General features: G+C 36.3%; 1 protein-coding gene across 1 annotated transcript in view; it reads right to left on the bottom strand.

Annotated features, from left to right (window-relative positions):
- Positions 1-3,804: 3,804 nt before the first annotated feature.
- The window catches only part of C5H14orf39 (chromosome 5 C14orf39 homolog), a 31,192-nt gene continuing 18,222 nt past the window's right edge, over positions 3,805-16,774 (bottom strand). The window contains exons 10-19 of the mRNA XM_033515349.1: positions 16,281-16,375; positions 11,692-11,828; positions 11,164-11,231; positions 9,051-9,136; positions 8,898-8,962; positions 7,710-7,777; positions 7,256-7,395; positions 6,590-6,725; positions 5,080-5,137; positions 3,805-4,452 (exon numbers count right to left, since the gene is read on the bottom strand). Of these exons, the coding sequence (XP_033371240.1) occupies positions 4,250-4,452; positions 5,080-5,137; positions 6,590-6,725; positions 7,256-7,395; positions 7,710-7,777; positions 8,898-8,962; positions 9,051-9,136; positions 11,164-11,231; positions 11,692-11,828; positions 16,281-16,375 (1,056 nt within the window). The 3' untranslated portion in view covers positions 3,805-4,249. The remainder of the gene's footprint in view (positions 4,453-5,079; positions 5,138-6,589; positions 6,726-7,255; positions 7,396-7,709; positions 7,778-8,897; positions 8,963-9,050; positions 9,137-11,163; positions 11,232-11,691; positions 11,829-16,280; positions 16,376-16,774) is intronic.

Here is a 16,774-nt window from a genome sequence, read left to right as displayed (position 1 = left end):
ACAGACTTGATTGCATGTGACTTGTGTCAACTCTGGAGACATCAAGAGCAGAACATAAAAGCAAGGCAACAGAGATATTTCTAAATGAGCCATTCAGCCTCTAAGGCAACGAATCTGGCAACAACTCAAGTTTCAGAAGGAAAAAAGTCAGCATTCCAGGTTTGTGTTCCACGGATATATCCTTCATTCATTTTTCTCAGGCAAAAGGTCACCAAGACATCATGTTTTAAATCATTAAAAGACACAATCAATCTCCTTTCAAACTAGCCCATAACTCTGAAACCAGAATCCAATTGCCTGTTCAGGCTCATTAGTGTCTTTGGATCCTAATGACCCACTCAGTTGCAGTAAATGAAAAACTAATCCTTGTTTTATGCCATTGGCCCAAAAGGATTAGCCAACTCTTGCTACCCCTGCAATCAGCCTTGCACTGGGGGGATTATGACCATCTAATACTGTAAGTCTACACATTCCAATCTGTTACAATATGTAGCACCTAAAGCTTATTTCCTTGAAATACTTAAATGTATTAATGCTGCAGTGTAAGATTGTTTCCTTAGGATGCAGTGATTCACCTGCCCCTGCCCCCAAAGCCTGCATTTACCCACATACATGCAGAGATGGCCTGTTACTCCCAACATGAAGTTTTAACTGTGTTCATGGCCTTGAAATGAAAAACTAAACCTATTTTTTTAAAAATTTGTGTAAAGCCCAGACTGGGGATGAAATTATGTACAGAATTTCTGGGGGGTTCAGTGCTTCAATAGATAGCTAGAGATAAATCCACTACTTACATACAGTGTTCTCTGATCTGTTCTGTGGGTTGTAACTCCAGGTTTGTTATCACTTATAGCACTGCAGTTTTCCCAACTCAGAATTCTGGTTGCTCTTGTTATATTACAGATAAAATCAGTGAGCAATTAGAAGAGCCTGCAATGTAATGACATAAACCTTTTGTTTTCCTCAAAGTATTCACACGTTGCCATTGACAATTCACTGTGGTAAAGAGACAATTTTAACACTCTCAGTTGCCTTATTCATACAGTTTTTCTGATATAAAATACAAATAACTCTTGTGGTTTTATCACCTTAAGTATTATACATAACAGCACAACAAATTTTGTCCTGCAGACTGTTAAACTGGGCATATGCACTTTAGATTGATATTCTTGGACTGAAGTTACAGAAAATTCATAAATTGCTCTGAACATGAAACTCAATTTTTGAGTGGGAACAGTTTGCTGAATGTCTTATTTCCTATTAAAAGTGGTGCCTGAAGGCATAAAACAGCAGTACATGAAAATAAATCTTATATTCCACAACCCCTGGGACATTAGTCTTTATCTCATAGTTTCTAAATTAAATTGTTTAGTGTCAAACTTATACAACAGTTGCTTATTTGTCAGCCAGATATCCCCAAGTGTTTATAAATGTGCTTTACACTTATGTATCAGTAAAATTAACAGTTAAAAAAGTAGATGGTGCTCCAGTCATGATGTTATGTTGCTTCAGAAATTAAAACTTTTTTTTTTACTGGAAGACCACACTGCAGAACAAGGCAGATGTGCAGAAATCCTCTCTATGTTATTTCTGATCAGAAAAATGGCATTTCCACATACCTGTTATTTCTGTGGGAGAAAGAAAACCAAGGCATTGCTGTCTTCCTCACCACAGCAGCAGATAAGAGTGTCAATTTCATTAGTAAACTTCTTCAAAGATTTTTACTCAAAAAACTCAAAAATTTATTTATTTATTCAAGTATCACTATATTTCCTATATGGTTGGTGACACAAAATATTTATTATTAATATTTATTTAACCTAATGGAGTGTGGCACATTAGCTTTTTCAAGCAATATTTCAAGTGAAGTGGTTTTCTGTCAAAAACTTCATTAAATACCTAAGTGGAACAGTAAAGATAACAGGGCTCTAAAAATAAACATTTACCTTCTGGTTAGGATACTCTTACAAGATTTAAAGTCAAATCCCAGCCCTGCTTATTTAAGAGGGGTTTTTGCTGTTAGTACCTTTGGGCTTGGCTGTGAGCCTGAACTCTGTTTTACTCAGCACAATCCAAGGAGAGAACAGAAAGGCACCTGCACCTCCAAGGACTCAGCACAAGTGCAGTGTCCATATTGCACTTTGCTGACAGCTGCACAGCTTTGAAGGGATTGCAGCTCCCTGCTGCTGTTGTTTCTGGAGGTTCCTGTGCTCCAGTGCAGTCACACATGTGGGATACCTGCAGTACATGGTTTTGCTCTCTAGCAGCCCTTGCTATGCTGACAAGAGAATCTGTCTCCACTCATCTTTCAGGCTAGAAATGGGTGCAGCATGTGAGTGTGTCAAGGGCAGAATGAACTGACACTGGGCAGTGAGAGATGCACCAGTGTCAGCAATCCATCAACATGACTGCTATTGATTTTATATGCATAACCAGGGACCATTTCTACATGGAATTTTACAGGTGCCAATGAAAAAATCCCCGTGTGTGTTTATAAGCAGTTCATGGTCTCAGAACTCAGAGAAGTATCCCAAATGCTGAGAGGTTGCCTCTTCTGAAGCAGCTTTCTCTTCTCTGTTATTAATCAGCCTATCCAATTTGTGTCAGGAAACTTCCAGCAAGACCTAGGACTGTGGTTTCTCCCACTTCAACCAGCAGCCTTGCCTTCTACATTGGAACATCTTAGATGTTAGTTAACAGAATTCATCAGGAAAGATCTTCAGTTATGGAATAACTGAGCAAACAAAATAAGACTTTTGGTTTTCTAAATGATCTCAGAATATCTGTCAGCAGTGTATCATAAACATTGCCCCAAATAAAAGGTAGGGACTCAAACTTGCCTTTCCATTGGGATTTTCAGATTAACAGGTATGCAGTAGATTAGAAAATCTGTGTCTCACTTCTTAGTAGTTGGACCTCAGCATGATTTCACTAAAATTTCCTGATTCACTTCCAGTTTAAAAAAAAATCCAATTTTCACAATTCTCTGGACATGAAAATAGTCCTGATGCATCTAGGAGTTTGGCAGAAAAGAAACAGTGGCATAGATAATCAAGCTTTTGCCCTTTAAGGGTTTTGCAGGACAGCAGAGGGGAAAGGACTCTACTCCCCTTGGGACTTTGTTGTCATTTATTTGGCAGACTGTGCAGACTCTACAGGTAGGAAGATTTTTGGCCACTTGCTCCTCTCAGTCTGTGTGCCCCTCTGACTCATTTGTGCATTTGCAATCTCTTCTCTGAAGTCTGCTGAATGTTGTGGCCCTCTCTTTATTTTGCTTGCCTGCTGTCAGGAAGGGAGTTTTCTCATAGCAAGTGACTGGGAAACCAAATTCCCTTATAGATTTGTGAGGAGTTTCAAAAATTAGTAACCTATGTTTCATCTGTAACTGGAAAAAATATCTTCAAAGTGATCTGGTATTGCCTTCAAAGGCCATAAATATGAAAGTTGTGGCTCTAGAGAATATGGTTCTAAGGGATTCCCAGGGCACAGTGCTCTGGTGGCTCAGAACAGTCAGCATTCCTTGCTGAGTAACCCTGATATTGTCCTAACAGCCATTCTTTCCATAAGAAAATGAATTTCCATTCTTTCTCCTTTGTGGAAAATGAGGGACATACTTGTACTGACCACAGCTGGACTTTGGGAACTGTCTCTGTCTTTTTTGAAAGACATTAGATAGTGGAGAAGCAAGAAAAGAAAGAAAGAAAACAAAAGAAGGAAAGGAAGAAGAAAGGAAGAAAGGAAGTTAAATATTACAATTGCAACATTGTTCCACTTCAGATATTAAGAAATACCTACAAAACTACATAAAATTAACAAAAATGTTTATTTCAAATATTTTATAAATCAGCTGTTATACACAGAATACTTACAAACATTGTCTTTAATTCAAATTCAGTTTTAACTGCTACAACAGTCATTAACACAAGTAATTTAATTTATATCAGAAGCTGAAAGTTCTTATCTATATGTTTAAACCTTCTCAGAGACATTGAATTAACACTCTATCCTAAAATTATATTTCTGTTTGTGAGTGCCAGTTTAGCAAGAGCATACAGTAATATTTTATGAACAAACACATTTCAAAGATAAATAAGAAAATCACAGAAAGGTGGTGTTGATGAACACACATTGCAGCAATTGCAATAATGTGTTCTTAAAAGAAACAGAAGGAGAATAAATGCTTTGTACTTTAACTCAAGAAACTGGAAACATTTCTCAAGGCTAAGTAGGAAAGTAATTTAAAAGGTATTCAAAAGAGTGTAAATGGCTTTGTATTTTGTATGGAAGAATGAAAACCTCCCATAGAAGGAAACTGGGGTGATCTCTGATCCTGTCCAAATGCAAATGAAAAACCAACGTCATCCTTTCCATCTCCAAATGCATGAGAAGTTGATTCTGAGTGGAAGGGAAAGGTAAATGCATCCTCATTTTCTGGTTTCCCAAAGAAGCTTCCTATATGGAATACATATAATATTTGTAATTAGATTCAATCTGAGATAATACTGCATTCAGCATATGCTTCTTTATTAATATATTGTGCCAAATATCCCACTGAGCATCACCCTACAGTTGTGTGTTTATTGCTGCACCAGAGATGGTATTTCCAGGGGCTTGTTATTAGAATTGACATAGAAGGAAGTGTGAAGCACTTGAATGGTTTAAAACAGCAAAACATTTCTGCAACAGAGGTATTTGTAAGCAGAATCTGCAAATGTGTTTATTTAGAGAAAAAATTGATCAGTCATAGAAATACTTGGACTTTTTCTTCTCCCTTACAAGTCCTCTCATTTTGTTTCAAACACAGCTATCTCTATTCTTATTTCTTTCTTTCTTTCTCATACCTCTTCTTTTCCATGATATATCAGACATTTGGGTCCCAACATGCAAGGGAAGATTTAGGCTAAAGATTTAGTTAAAACATAAATGAGCACAATAAAACACAGAGCTACATTATCACAACTGAACATCCTTTCAGACAACCAAAGGAACTCTGTTAAGCTGAATCATGAGCCTGTCAGTCACAGGAAAACCAGCAGAAGAGAGCTGATAAACACAAGCACATCTGAGCTTCAGACTTACCAAGATCTTTGTGTGGGGACAGAGAGCTCAGTTTTCCCACAGAATAATTTCCCTCTGTCTGAAATGTAAACAAAATTTTAATTAAACAAATGAGAAAGGCAAGAGTAAACTTTAATGCTGATATGTAATATGTTAATTTGCTTTTAGTGAGAAAAACACTGTATCAGTGAATATTAGCAGCCTTTACAAAATCTGGATTTAAAGGTATCTGTCAGTCCCTAAAGCTGCAAGGTAAGTTCTTGATCAGATGGGTTTTATGATATTTGCATGCAGCTGCAAACACCCTTCCTCCATTATACTAGGAAAAAACAGACTGATAACAGTCCAAAAACTGACCTTACTGCTGGTTTTTAAACTGAAAAAATTCAAAATTATTCAAATCTGTGACATTTTATAAAATCTCCAAGCAACAACACAAACACTTCCTCTACTGAGGAGGCCCTCATATTGCCAGAAAGAGTAGCAGGATAACTAATTGTCACTATTAAAATGATTTAAAGTAGATTTAAAAGTATAAGATTATAACTAAAAGATACTGAAGTCCTTCAAAACTCCCAACTAACTTTAAAGAATCCCAGATCTGCGATAGCCTGCTAAGTTCTTGGCTTCTGCTGCTGAGCAGGCACAAAATAATGTGTGTTCTGACAGCAGGTGATTTAAAACCCACCTGAATCCTAAACAATTCACAAACCACACACCAGTGTGTTCTCTCTTGCACACAGTTCATGCTATGAGACACCAGCCACACATATCTTGCCAAACCCAGAATAAAATGGTGCTTTCCCTCATCCCTGCTTCATTCAGCTCCCAGCCAGTAACCACAAGACTGAGCACACCCCCTGCAACAGGAGCTACCTGAGCTCAAATCCTTGATTTGCATAATGGGACGTGGATCTACACTGCCAAGTGATACCTAAGCCCTCTCTGATGCACACATCTGGATCCCCAACTATCTACCTAATAGCCCAGGAGAGGAAAAATTACTCTAGAGCACTGGAGTTAGGGAACCTGCAAAGAAAATGGAAGACCTGGATTCCATTCCCTGCTCCATTTAGTTGCCTACCAAGCTCCTCCATTTGAGTATAGCTAATCCATATTTGCTGTTCAGTAACCCTTATGTACTGTCCTTTCTGCCCCTCTCACTGTTCTTCACTTCATCAAGACAAAACCACACAGGAGAAGCATGTGGGTTGTGAAATCTGCTAAAGAACTTGAATTTTGTGCTGTAACACTTGAACCAGAAGCCTTTTGGTGACTTGAGTCACTGTATATTTGCACATGATTCGTATGAGAGAGATTCATACTTGGTTAGAAGTCATCATAGGGGGATTTCCAGGAAAGGAATTAAACATTTTCAAGGAATATCAAACTTAAAAGCAACCAAGATATTTAAAAAAAAAATGTTTGCTACAAAGATAATCAATCTGAAAAATCTCATTCAGTGTCAATGCTGTTTTGTTCAAATATTCTGCTTTGTGGAAATTTAATGTTCACAATTAATAATTTTTACCTCATCAGATGAATTTTGTGCTCCAAACAGAGAAGAATCAAATAAATTAAAGGCCGGTGACTTCTGGGAGAAGTTCATGAAAGAAAAGAAAGCAGGAGATTTTGATCCTCCTTCTTCACAACCTAAATTTTGAATGCTGTAAATGCAGAAAGGTAGAAACTACATTAATAGTTTTTTTAAGTAATGTAGATGGCCTTTTTCCTTCTATTTTTTTCCCTTTTCCTATTTTTATATTTTTTTTTACATTCCCATAGCTTCCATCAATAATGACTTTTTGCATCACAGAACAGATAACACAATTCTTTTAAGTAAAGGGAGGTGGTGTTCTTACCAACTCCCTGCCCTCTTAACAAAAAAAAACAAAAAACAAACCATAAAGCCTGTTTAAACATAGAAATCTGAGTAACAAATATTACTGCAGGAAAAGACAATGTGTCTCATATATTTCTAAGAAAAGTACTGATCTTTCAAAACAGCTTCAACTGGAAATGATATTGTAAGAAGAAAATTTAATATCAAGCATAACTCAGGAAAAAATAAATATTTTCAGATGACCTTTCTAGAAAATTCTTTCTCTAGTATCTTTCAAAAAAGAGCAGAAATGCTTATGCAGTGAATGTGAGTACAACTTTTTGCTCAGAATCAAAATAAAAGTTGAAATCATACGAGTCAAATGGAGGTATTTTTGAGAAGTGTAGGTTTTTCCCCAATAAGTCAGGTGTTTTAGGTGCTTTTAAGAAAGGTTCTGCACTTCCTTCTGCTATGTTGGGATTATCTTCATTTGGCTTAAAACCTGTATGCACATCCTATTAAAAAGAAATAAACAATGATGTTTATAACATATCAAATTTCCCAAAATATCATTAGTCCTTTTAACTATAAATATGTTCTCAGTGGAGCCAGCACTAAGTTTATTTACAGTTCTGTGCAAGGAATTAGTTTTAAATGCAGATTTTTTTCTAAACATTTCACCAGCTCACATTAATGAAAGTGTTATGCACAAATCGATACTTTACCAGTTTCTGAGGCTTGCCTCTTGCCAACTGGATCAAATATGTCACAACACTTTGACTATTCTAAATGAACTTCTTACTTTTGACATAAGAAATGCTTTTCTTACTTGAGGTACATACGAACAGTCCATGTGCTCAACTGCTTCTTCATTGACACATTTGGCCTGTTGGCTTGCTGCACAAAAAAGACATCACTGCCTGTATTATAACAGCATTTTAAACAGACACACAAAAATGGCATTGTGGGAAAGAATCCTTCAGAAAAGTTCACTAGCTTGAACTAGCATTCACTAGCTCTGCTGTTGGTAAGGAAGCATTCTGACTGGTTTTCTTAACAATCCACTTTGTGGCTCTGTCCATAACAATTACCTCTTGTTCTGCCACTTACTCACTGTTGTCAAAGCATTACTCAGGCTGCTGTTTGTGGTTTGGTGTGTTCTTCAAACCTGCCCATTGCTCCCTGAGAGTGCTGTGTTTGTCTACTCCAGCTATTGCCCTCTCAGAGTGCTAATAGTCAATAGAAGCCAGGTGGGAACAATATAAAAAGCACATCCATGTGACAATGATGAAGCGTAGCTTAAAGAACTGGGCAAGAGTCAGGATGAGAAACGCAAAGAAATATTATCAGACTTTCTGCTGTCAGTTTCTGCTTTAAGCTTCAGACTGTGCTACATCTCAGGCACTGTGGGTTAAGGTCCTATGTTTCAGTATTGTCTTTGTGAAAAAAATCTAGGCTATAATCTTTTACATGAATCTAAATTAGCAGTACAATTAGAAAAATAAATATTTAAACTGAAGCTCAGTTCCTTGTGATTTCAAAAGCTACAGATGTATTTGTAACTACCCTGTTTTTTTCTGTAAGCATTCTGCATGTTTTCCTCCAGATAATTTTAATTTTTAAGAATCTTGATCTGATTCTTCAGGATACCTGAATTACTGGGTTTATTATATCCCTTTTCTTTGCATTTTCTCATGCCTTCTGGCTAGATGTTAAGACTGGATTTCATTTTACCTAAGGAATTTGGGATTAGAGTGTGAATTTACAAGAGATGTTGGACAGATCCTTTAATTCACAATGGTCAGTGCAGAATAAATTGCACATTACTGAGCAGTTAAGTCTCTATTTAAATTAGGACTTTGTCTGCTATACTTAAATTTTGAGCTAAACAATCAAGGTGGAAAAGAAATGGAAATGGTGGCCCTCTTAATTCCAGAATGTAAATCTGCTCCCTAGAATTTTCTGGTTTATAATTATATGATCTAACCTTATTAAAAAAATTACAGTAGTACTTTACCCATTACTGCATTTTCACTCTCAAACTGTTGATTGGAAGTCAACTGCTTTGGAAGATCTGACAGCCTAAAAGACAAAGTTGAATGTTTGTCTAAATGTGAATTATTTCCATAAACCCCAGCCTTGAGAATGAAAGCTATTTTATTAAAGTTACCTGAATTTAATTTGTTTTTGTACATTTACTATTGCTGGAACATGGGCAATTTGTGGTTTATTAGTCCCTGCAGTGTCAATAACCATCTAAAAGACAGAAAAAATTCAAATGAGGCATCAAGTGAAATCGTCACTTCAACAATATCACTCTAATTTCTCCTTAGACCATGGAAATCCCTTCTTTTAACTGGAAATTAAGGATCAGAAAATGTAAAAACTTTTTCTTTGCTTTACCTACATTTTGACAGCATGATACCCAAAACCACTTCTGTAATTTTTTAATAAATTCTTAGTCACAGCACCAATAACTAGACGCGATTAATTAACTTTTCTATAACACAAATAATGTGATGTCATTTACAAACTTCATGCAGGTTTGCTGCTGCCACAGCCTGGTTGCCAGTGCTTGTCAACACAGAAAGGGCTGGGGGCAGGCCTGGCTCTGCCTCTGAAGGCCAACTGAGCATCCACATCAGTCTCAGTCAGCACAGGTCTCATGTGGGGATTGAAAAACTGCAGAACACATGGAAATACTCCATTGTTCATTGGAGCAGAAGACATCTCTCTTCTATGTAGCATGTATTTGTGCCTTTAGGGTAGGGTGAGGAATCTACGCCTCAGCATCAAAGAACACATTATTTTAGAGGGAGTGTCTAGTTCTTGTTTATTTTTTAATTAACAAAAATGTATTAAACTCAATTCTATTCAATGTAGGGGACAAAAAAGCTGGTTCTGCAGAATCTGCCTGGCACTCAACTCCTGCAGTGTACAGCACACCTTTCTGAAGCATAGCAACCTTCTTTCTTCCAATCTTTTTATTTTTCCTCAGATTCCATCTTCTTTTCCTTGTTGCCATCACCCTTTCTTAAAGTTCTCTTAACCTTGACTTACTGCTTCCTACAATTGTCTAAGTGCAATTCTAGGTCCCAGACTCCCAGCCTCATCTCCAGATTACCCTGGCAACAGCCCTTCTGTCATCCTCATCATGCCAAACTCCCTAAGCCACTCACAAATCAGAATTGCTTGAAATTTCTTCTGGTCTTGTCCCACTCAGTCCTGTCACTGTCCTTCATCTTGTCTCTTGTAATGAAAGCTTTGTCTTCTCACATAGGCTTCACTCTAAAGCATTTAATGATTTACTCACCTCATTCCTCTGTTCCCTTGACATTCTTAAGAAAACTGCAACCAGTTATGCTAACTTTTTTATCTGAATTTTGTTGTTCATTAAATTTTGATTTTAAATAGATCCAGTGAAACGTCTCTTTGAAAGATGGTTTAGAGATAGAAACTTCCCCAAGCTCCTGCACAGCAAACACAGTAGCAAACTCTTCTACCCCTCACGGCCCTACCTCCTCTGATTTCTCCATCTAATACTTTAACAATCTATTGCTTCTATGAATGATCTTGCACTCCATGAAACTATTGGTGGTTTTCACAACTTTGCAAGTTGTACCTCCAGCTTTCTTCTGGATTAGTTTATGGTATTTGAATAAAAAATATTGCAATGTAAATAAAGCTGCAATTCACTCCACCATTTCAAAAATGTCATAGTAACTATATCCTTATGGGTGAGAGATAGAAAATGGAGTTGTAGGCTCCTGCAGTGCACCAAGGAATGTTGTTCATGGTTTTGTTCCTCTCAGCCCAGACTTCTGCTTCTGGTTAAACCTCAGAATGGAGCTGTTAACTGTGGGCTGTCCTGTAAACTCAGTCCTTTATGAAATCCTTCATTATGGCTCATGATTCATCAGTAACAGAAGACTCTGATCCTCCTTTAGAGTTCCAAATATTTGCTACATACATAATCTATAGAGGTTATTTTAAATGCTAAAAACTGTTATACAAAATGAATTGGTAAGATGGGCCACCTCGATTTTGGCATTAGAATGCACTTTGTAAGAACATAGATATTTTCAGAATGAAAGGTCACCAAAGAAAGATTTTTGCTGTGATTACCAAGCAATTTCAGATTATCATGATTAGCAACTTATAGTGCTAGCAGGTTTTATGTAAGACATAATACCATGAGGCATATTTGAAGTGTTTTAAATTTAAACAACCACATAAAACAGATTATATAACTTCATTTTTTTACCAGTAGGAGAGCAACACACCTGTGAGAAATTTTTTGTAATGCTGGAGGATCTGCTGGTGGCCACTGGTTTCTCTTTTTCTTCTCTCCCTAAATTTACAAATATTACATAATATTGTCAATAAGATTAAGCATCCAAAGCATGGCATTGTTAAACAGAACTTGCAAACAAATCTTATAAATTTTCCTTTTAAGAGAGAGCAAAAAGAAATTTATCACAAAATATGAAAGTATCAAACAAATAACAGTAGTTTAATATTTACTGTACTAATGCAAACAGTGCTAAAGGTAAATTAAATTATTTTCAGATGTTTCTGACACCATTCATTAGGTGTATCTGTCATATTACTTTACTCATTGCACAGACAAGGGAGAAATCAGACACAAGATTTCCAAAACATAAAAAACGGTAAGCACCCAACTTCCACTGAAAGCCTGGCTTCAACTATAAGTAGTCAAGCGGTTCACTAGATTTTTTTATCATCACTTACCCATTCTTTTGCACAAAAATAACACAAAATGCTCACTGAAGTCATTTAACACACTACACCTGTTTCTGGTCGTTTCTGAAATCTAAAACTCCCTACGGACTGGACAGATTTCTGAGAAATGCAAGGGACAGGCAATGCTCTGTACAGCCGATGTTTCTTCTTTGGCATAGATGGCTGTTCACGCTCTCCAAACACCCTAAACAAATTTAAAATTAAAAAAAAATAAAATTAATCATTACATAAGAAAAGAAATCATAAAATATAACTGCTTCAAATAAGTAGAATTCTCACAGGCATTGGATGTTGTCAAGGAAATTCTACCACTTTCAGCATCAGTAGTTTATAGGCTACACCCAGGCTACTGGGTTAGATTTTCTTTAAGTATCAGAGAGAGAATTTCTCTAAAAAAAAAGGCCACAAAGCAGTAATGAGCCAATCATAAGAACATTGATGGCTTAAATTTTGTCAGAATCAAAGAAAAGTATAAGTATTGTGGAGTTTTACATTTTGATTAAAGTGCCTCCTTATTGTAGTTCTGAAATCACATTTTCACATTTAAAACCACTTTCTCTCTCTGAGATTGTCTGGAATACTCACACTACACATACACAAAAGAGAAAACTGCAGCAAGTGTTTTTACTTGTGGGGTAATTATCTGTGTGGGGTAAATAGCCCTTTACAGTGCAGAAAGACAAAGGTTAGCAGAACAATGAAGAGTAAAGTGGCTGTTTGGCAGAGGAACATTTACTATTTTTTAGAATAATGAGTTCTATTTTATTTTCTCTCTGGCATTCCTGCTTAGTGCCTCTCTGCTTCTAGCTATAACATCTGGTTTGTAGCTGACTGAACAATGCTCTTCAAAACAAATGAAGAACTGAGTTCAGTCTTTTTGTTCTTCTTGAAATTCTCCATAAACAAAAATAAGATAAAATGTAGGATACACTTTTTAAGATAGTTTGGAGTAAAATTAGCAACACTAAGGAAAAAATACCACTGAGAAGCACTGAACTGTGTGAACTGTGCTCATATAAAACTCTGAAAGCACCTCAGCCAAGTATCTCTGATAAAAAGGACTGTTTTCTCTTGAAGTTACATTTATGCCTAGTGCTGTGCTGGACTGAGACTGAACAAACTGTACAAAACATCCACCATTTAAAAAACTAAAAACCAAAGTAAATCTTTACATTAGTTCTAGATAAACCTGTGTCAAGAATGAATACTACAGAAAACAAGACATGAGTGGCTGTTGTGTCTTTAAATTCAGATGCAGGAAGCTCAAAAGCAAGGAGAAATCAAAAGCACCACAAAACTCTGGAAAAAAACTGTTTCACTTTGTTCCAAATGGCTCATTTTACCACAATCATCATTCAAAGATCAGTTGAACAAGGCTACTGTGGCTGAGGTCATCAGTTAGACTGCCATAAATATGGGGAGGGTTGTGGTTGGGGGGCTTTTGGTTGGTAGGTTTGGTTTTTTTCAGAACTCAGTATGTCAAACTCTGCTTTTAAAAGTTCCTGCAGTCAGTTTCCTTGTGCTTCTGTAAAGCTGTCCTGGGGTGACAAAAGCCTACCAAACAACTCTATAGTTCTAAAGAATTAGTCTCCATTAAATAAAAAATCCTCTTACAATGCATATCTATACAGAATAATGTTTCAAAGGCAGGGTTACAAACCAAAATCAGAAATTCTTAAGATATTGATTCTTCAAGTAAGAAAACCTTCCAAAAGAGCCTGCAGTTAAACTCTATGCATATGCAGTACACCTGCTCCCTTCCCTCCACAAAAGCACTACTGAAATATAAACCATGCACATCTTCTCTGACATTAATTAATACTCCTGGAAGAAAAATAAAACTGCATCACAAAGCTCAAAACAATCCAAATTGCAGCAACAAGAATAATCATTTGTCTTCTTTTTCTGCTTCACCAGTAGACATCTGAGTAGATAAAAACTCTTTTCCTTGATCCATACTGCAGGCATTTCTTGAAGTGTAAAGAGAAAAACAGATATTCTTAAACCAAAATAAATTGCCATTTCCTTGGTAGAATTCTTCTTCTTTGTAGCATAAAGAAACCCAAGGATTAATATTAATTTCCACTACAGGAATCAAGTGTATGTCATTATACATATGAAGAATCACATCTGCTTCTGTGGTATTTACAGCTATTGAAACCATGTTCAGTATTCTCATCAGGAGCATTCTTTTGAGTTGGCTCTTCATAAATGTTTACATTAGAAATCCAGAGCAACTTCATAAGTAGTTTTCTAATATTTATATTAATCAAGAATAAGATTAATATAATCAAATATCTATTAGTAAAAGTCAACCACTTCTGATGCAAAGATGCTGAAAGAAATGCAATAATCCACCATGGAATCTCCTTTATGTGAAGATGTAGCAAAAAGCTCTCATTTGGAAAGTAAGAGATGGAATTAATACATGATTAAACTGGAAGGCAAAAGAAATAAAGAATTACAGAGTCATGGAATTGAATCTCTCCCAACCATTTTACAAAAGCAGAGAGAATGAACACTATATATGCCATAATGCAGTTCAAGATACCAGCCTTTCTATGTAATAAATTGAATGTCTAATTGAGAAATCAAGACCAGGGCTTCAAAAGAGTTGAGTCCTGTTTGGTGATTGATGAGAACTCTTTGGAAATTAAACAGTGATATTTGTCAGTGTAACTGGTGAGCTGTCAATCAGAGACAAGAGCTGGTAAGAGCAGAGGAATCTGCATTTTACACTCCTAAACAACAACTGGCCAGACCTAAGTGATCCAAACAATAGCATTCCAAGTTTTTAAAGGAACAGTTCCCACCCTGCTGCCCAGAGCAGAACATACATATCAGAACCTATTAATTGGCTTCCAAGCTTGCTTCTAAAGCTTTTCATGGGTATTAATCTGTACATTGTTCTGTCCAGTGCTTTCACTGTTCTCTTTAATTCTTTCCCTTGATGCTGCTGGTTTCATGCTGGTCTGGACCAGCTCATGGAGATTCACAGTACTATTCCTTTTTATTTCTTCTTCTTTTGTGGCAGAAGATGAAGATGTCTCCTTCCTTCACAAAGATCTTTTTGCTCGTTGCTACAGGACAGCTCAAAAGAAACCCCTGCCTTTGGTACCCACATTCTGCTGTTGTATTTTTGTACATTACTTTGAGTCTGCAAAGGTTTTATTTCTTATGGCTTATTTTCTCAATACACAGTTTCTGCCTGGGGTTGTTTGGTTTGGCTTTTTTTCCCAGAGGTTTTGGGGGTTTTTTGGGTTTTTTTCACATCTTTTTAACACAAATTAAATACCAAAAAAATAGTTACTTAAGCAGTCACTTGCAGGCTTTCTAGTGAAGACTTTTTTAAATACACTAATGTCAGATAAAGATATTAAGAGATCAATTTTATGCCATTTTCTACAAGCATTTATGTTGTGGAACATACACAGCTTCAGGTGAAGGTACAAGGAGACTCCATGACAGGAAAAGAAATGTACAAATGGCAGGTCTGGCAGTGCACCCTATGGATTCCTTACCATAAGGAGCCTCCTCACTGAGGGATTCTTACACCTCCATACCCAGTGCATGGATTTCTGCCTCTTACAGCAGGTCTTTAACTGGTATTTTGTGTTCTGCAGACTGAACACACATGGGTTTATTTGAAAATTCAAAGAGAGTGTTTCCCAACTTTTTTTACCTTGTCTTAAAACTAAGGGGATTTCTTGCTTACCCATGTTTCTGTTCTTGCCAATTACAAAAATCTTACATGAAAAGGTTAAATGGGTGCAAAGGCTACACCACAAATAAATGATCATCTGAATGATCTCTAGGTCTGTAAGAAGATCTTTAGACTTAAAAGGTCCCTGTGAAAAGAATCTTAGGAATTACTAAAATACACTTTTTTATAACTATGTTCCACTAAATGCCTATTTAAAGCCCTAAGAGAATTCTTTTTCAAGCACACCATAATATAAAATCACACCAAATCTTTCAGACATATTTTTGCTTTAAAATGGATTTTGGTCTAAAAGTGTCAGCTCAACGGGAAATTTTTCAACATTCACAAAGACTCCAGATAAGTGCAAGACAGTCCTCATGGTGATTTTCAGTCATTGTAATTGAGCTCAAATTAAAGTGAGTCCCAGCTGTAAATGATCGCTGACTAATTTACTAAGCCATTAATCCTGTCTATGAAACTTTCACTCATGCTTGTTTTTAAGAACTAAATTAAGAGTTAAATTTCTTAAGTAGTTCAGAGGTGAAGACAACTGACATGTGGAATCCTGACTCCTTTTGCAAATATATATTTAGTAGAGTTAATGTTATTTTATCTCTGACTGCACAGCCACTGTAGTTGCATTCAAAACTACTCACACAGATCTCTCAGCAGTAGTGAGGACAAAATGCTTCTGCAGAATATTTTTACAGCATGCTTCTGGATACACTGAGCTTTCAAGAATCAAAAGCTGTCACTATCTTAACCCCCAGAAATATAGAACTTTTAAAATTACATAATTAAATCACATGACCAGGATTAGAGAAACTTGACAGTTCTTATTTAACAACAATCTGTGTTTTGTAGCAGTCTTTGTGTAAATTCTGAGGTAGTATTCTGAATAAAAGTAAGGGGAAAAATAATTTTGAAGTGTACCTTTCTGTAAACTCTTCTAGCTTCTCATGACTTTTCTGGTTTTTTCCTTCAATCTTTTCAGAATTATTTTGATCTTCTTTAGTCTCTTTGAAGGTCTTAAAAGATAAATAACAAATGGCATACAAATTTACAAAACTTGCACTATTTTAGCTATATGCTGCAAAAGTTTTCTAAACTCAATGAATCAGTGCTCAGTAGTAGCTTTTGTAGCCAAGAGGTTCTGAAGAAATAAGGAGAACAAGGTTAAAAAGAGGCAACATTCTTTGTCGGATCTACTGTAACAACCAGAATAAACACAGAAGTTTTAGAGCATGGGTCTAAATGTCAGAACCTGGAGCTCTTTACATGGTCTCTGTCATAGCTATAAACAAATTCACCACATCCCTTCTTCCTGTATGTTTACACAGCACAAACCACATTGGGAACTTCAGTCTGGAACCAGGAGTGTCAAACAGGATCACAGAATATAAACAGAAAAACCACCTGTGCAAAAC

The sequence above is a fragment of the Parus major genome, chromosome 5 (assembly GCF_001522545.3).
Source record: "Parus major isolate Abel chromosome 5, Parus_major1.1, whole genome shotgun sequence".
Classification (NCBI taxonomy): Eukaryota; Metazoa; Chordata; class Aves; order Passeriformes; family Paridae; genus Parus; species Parus major.
This window is presented reverse-complemented; position numbering and strand designations above follow the sequence as displayed.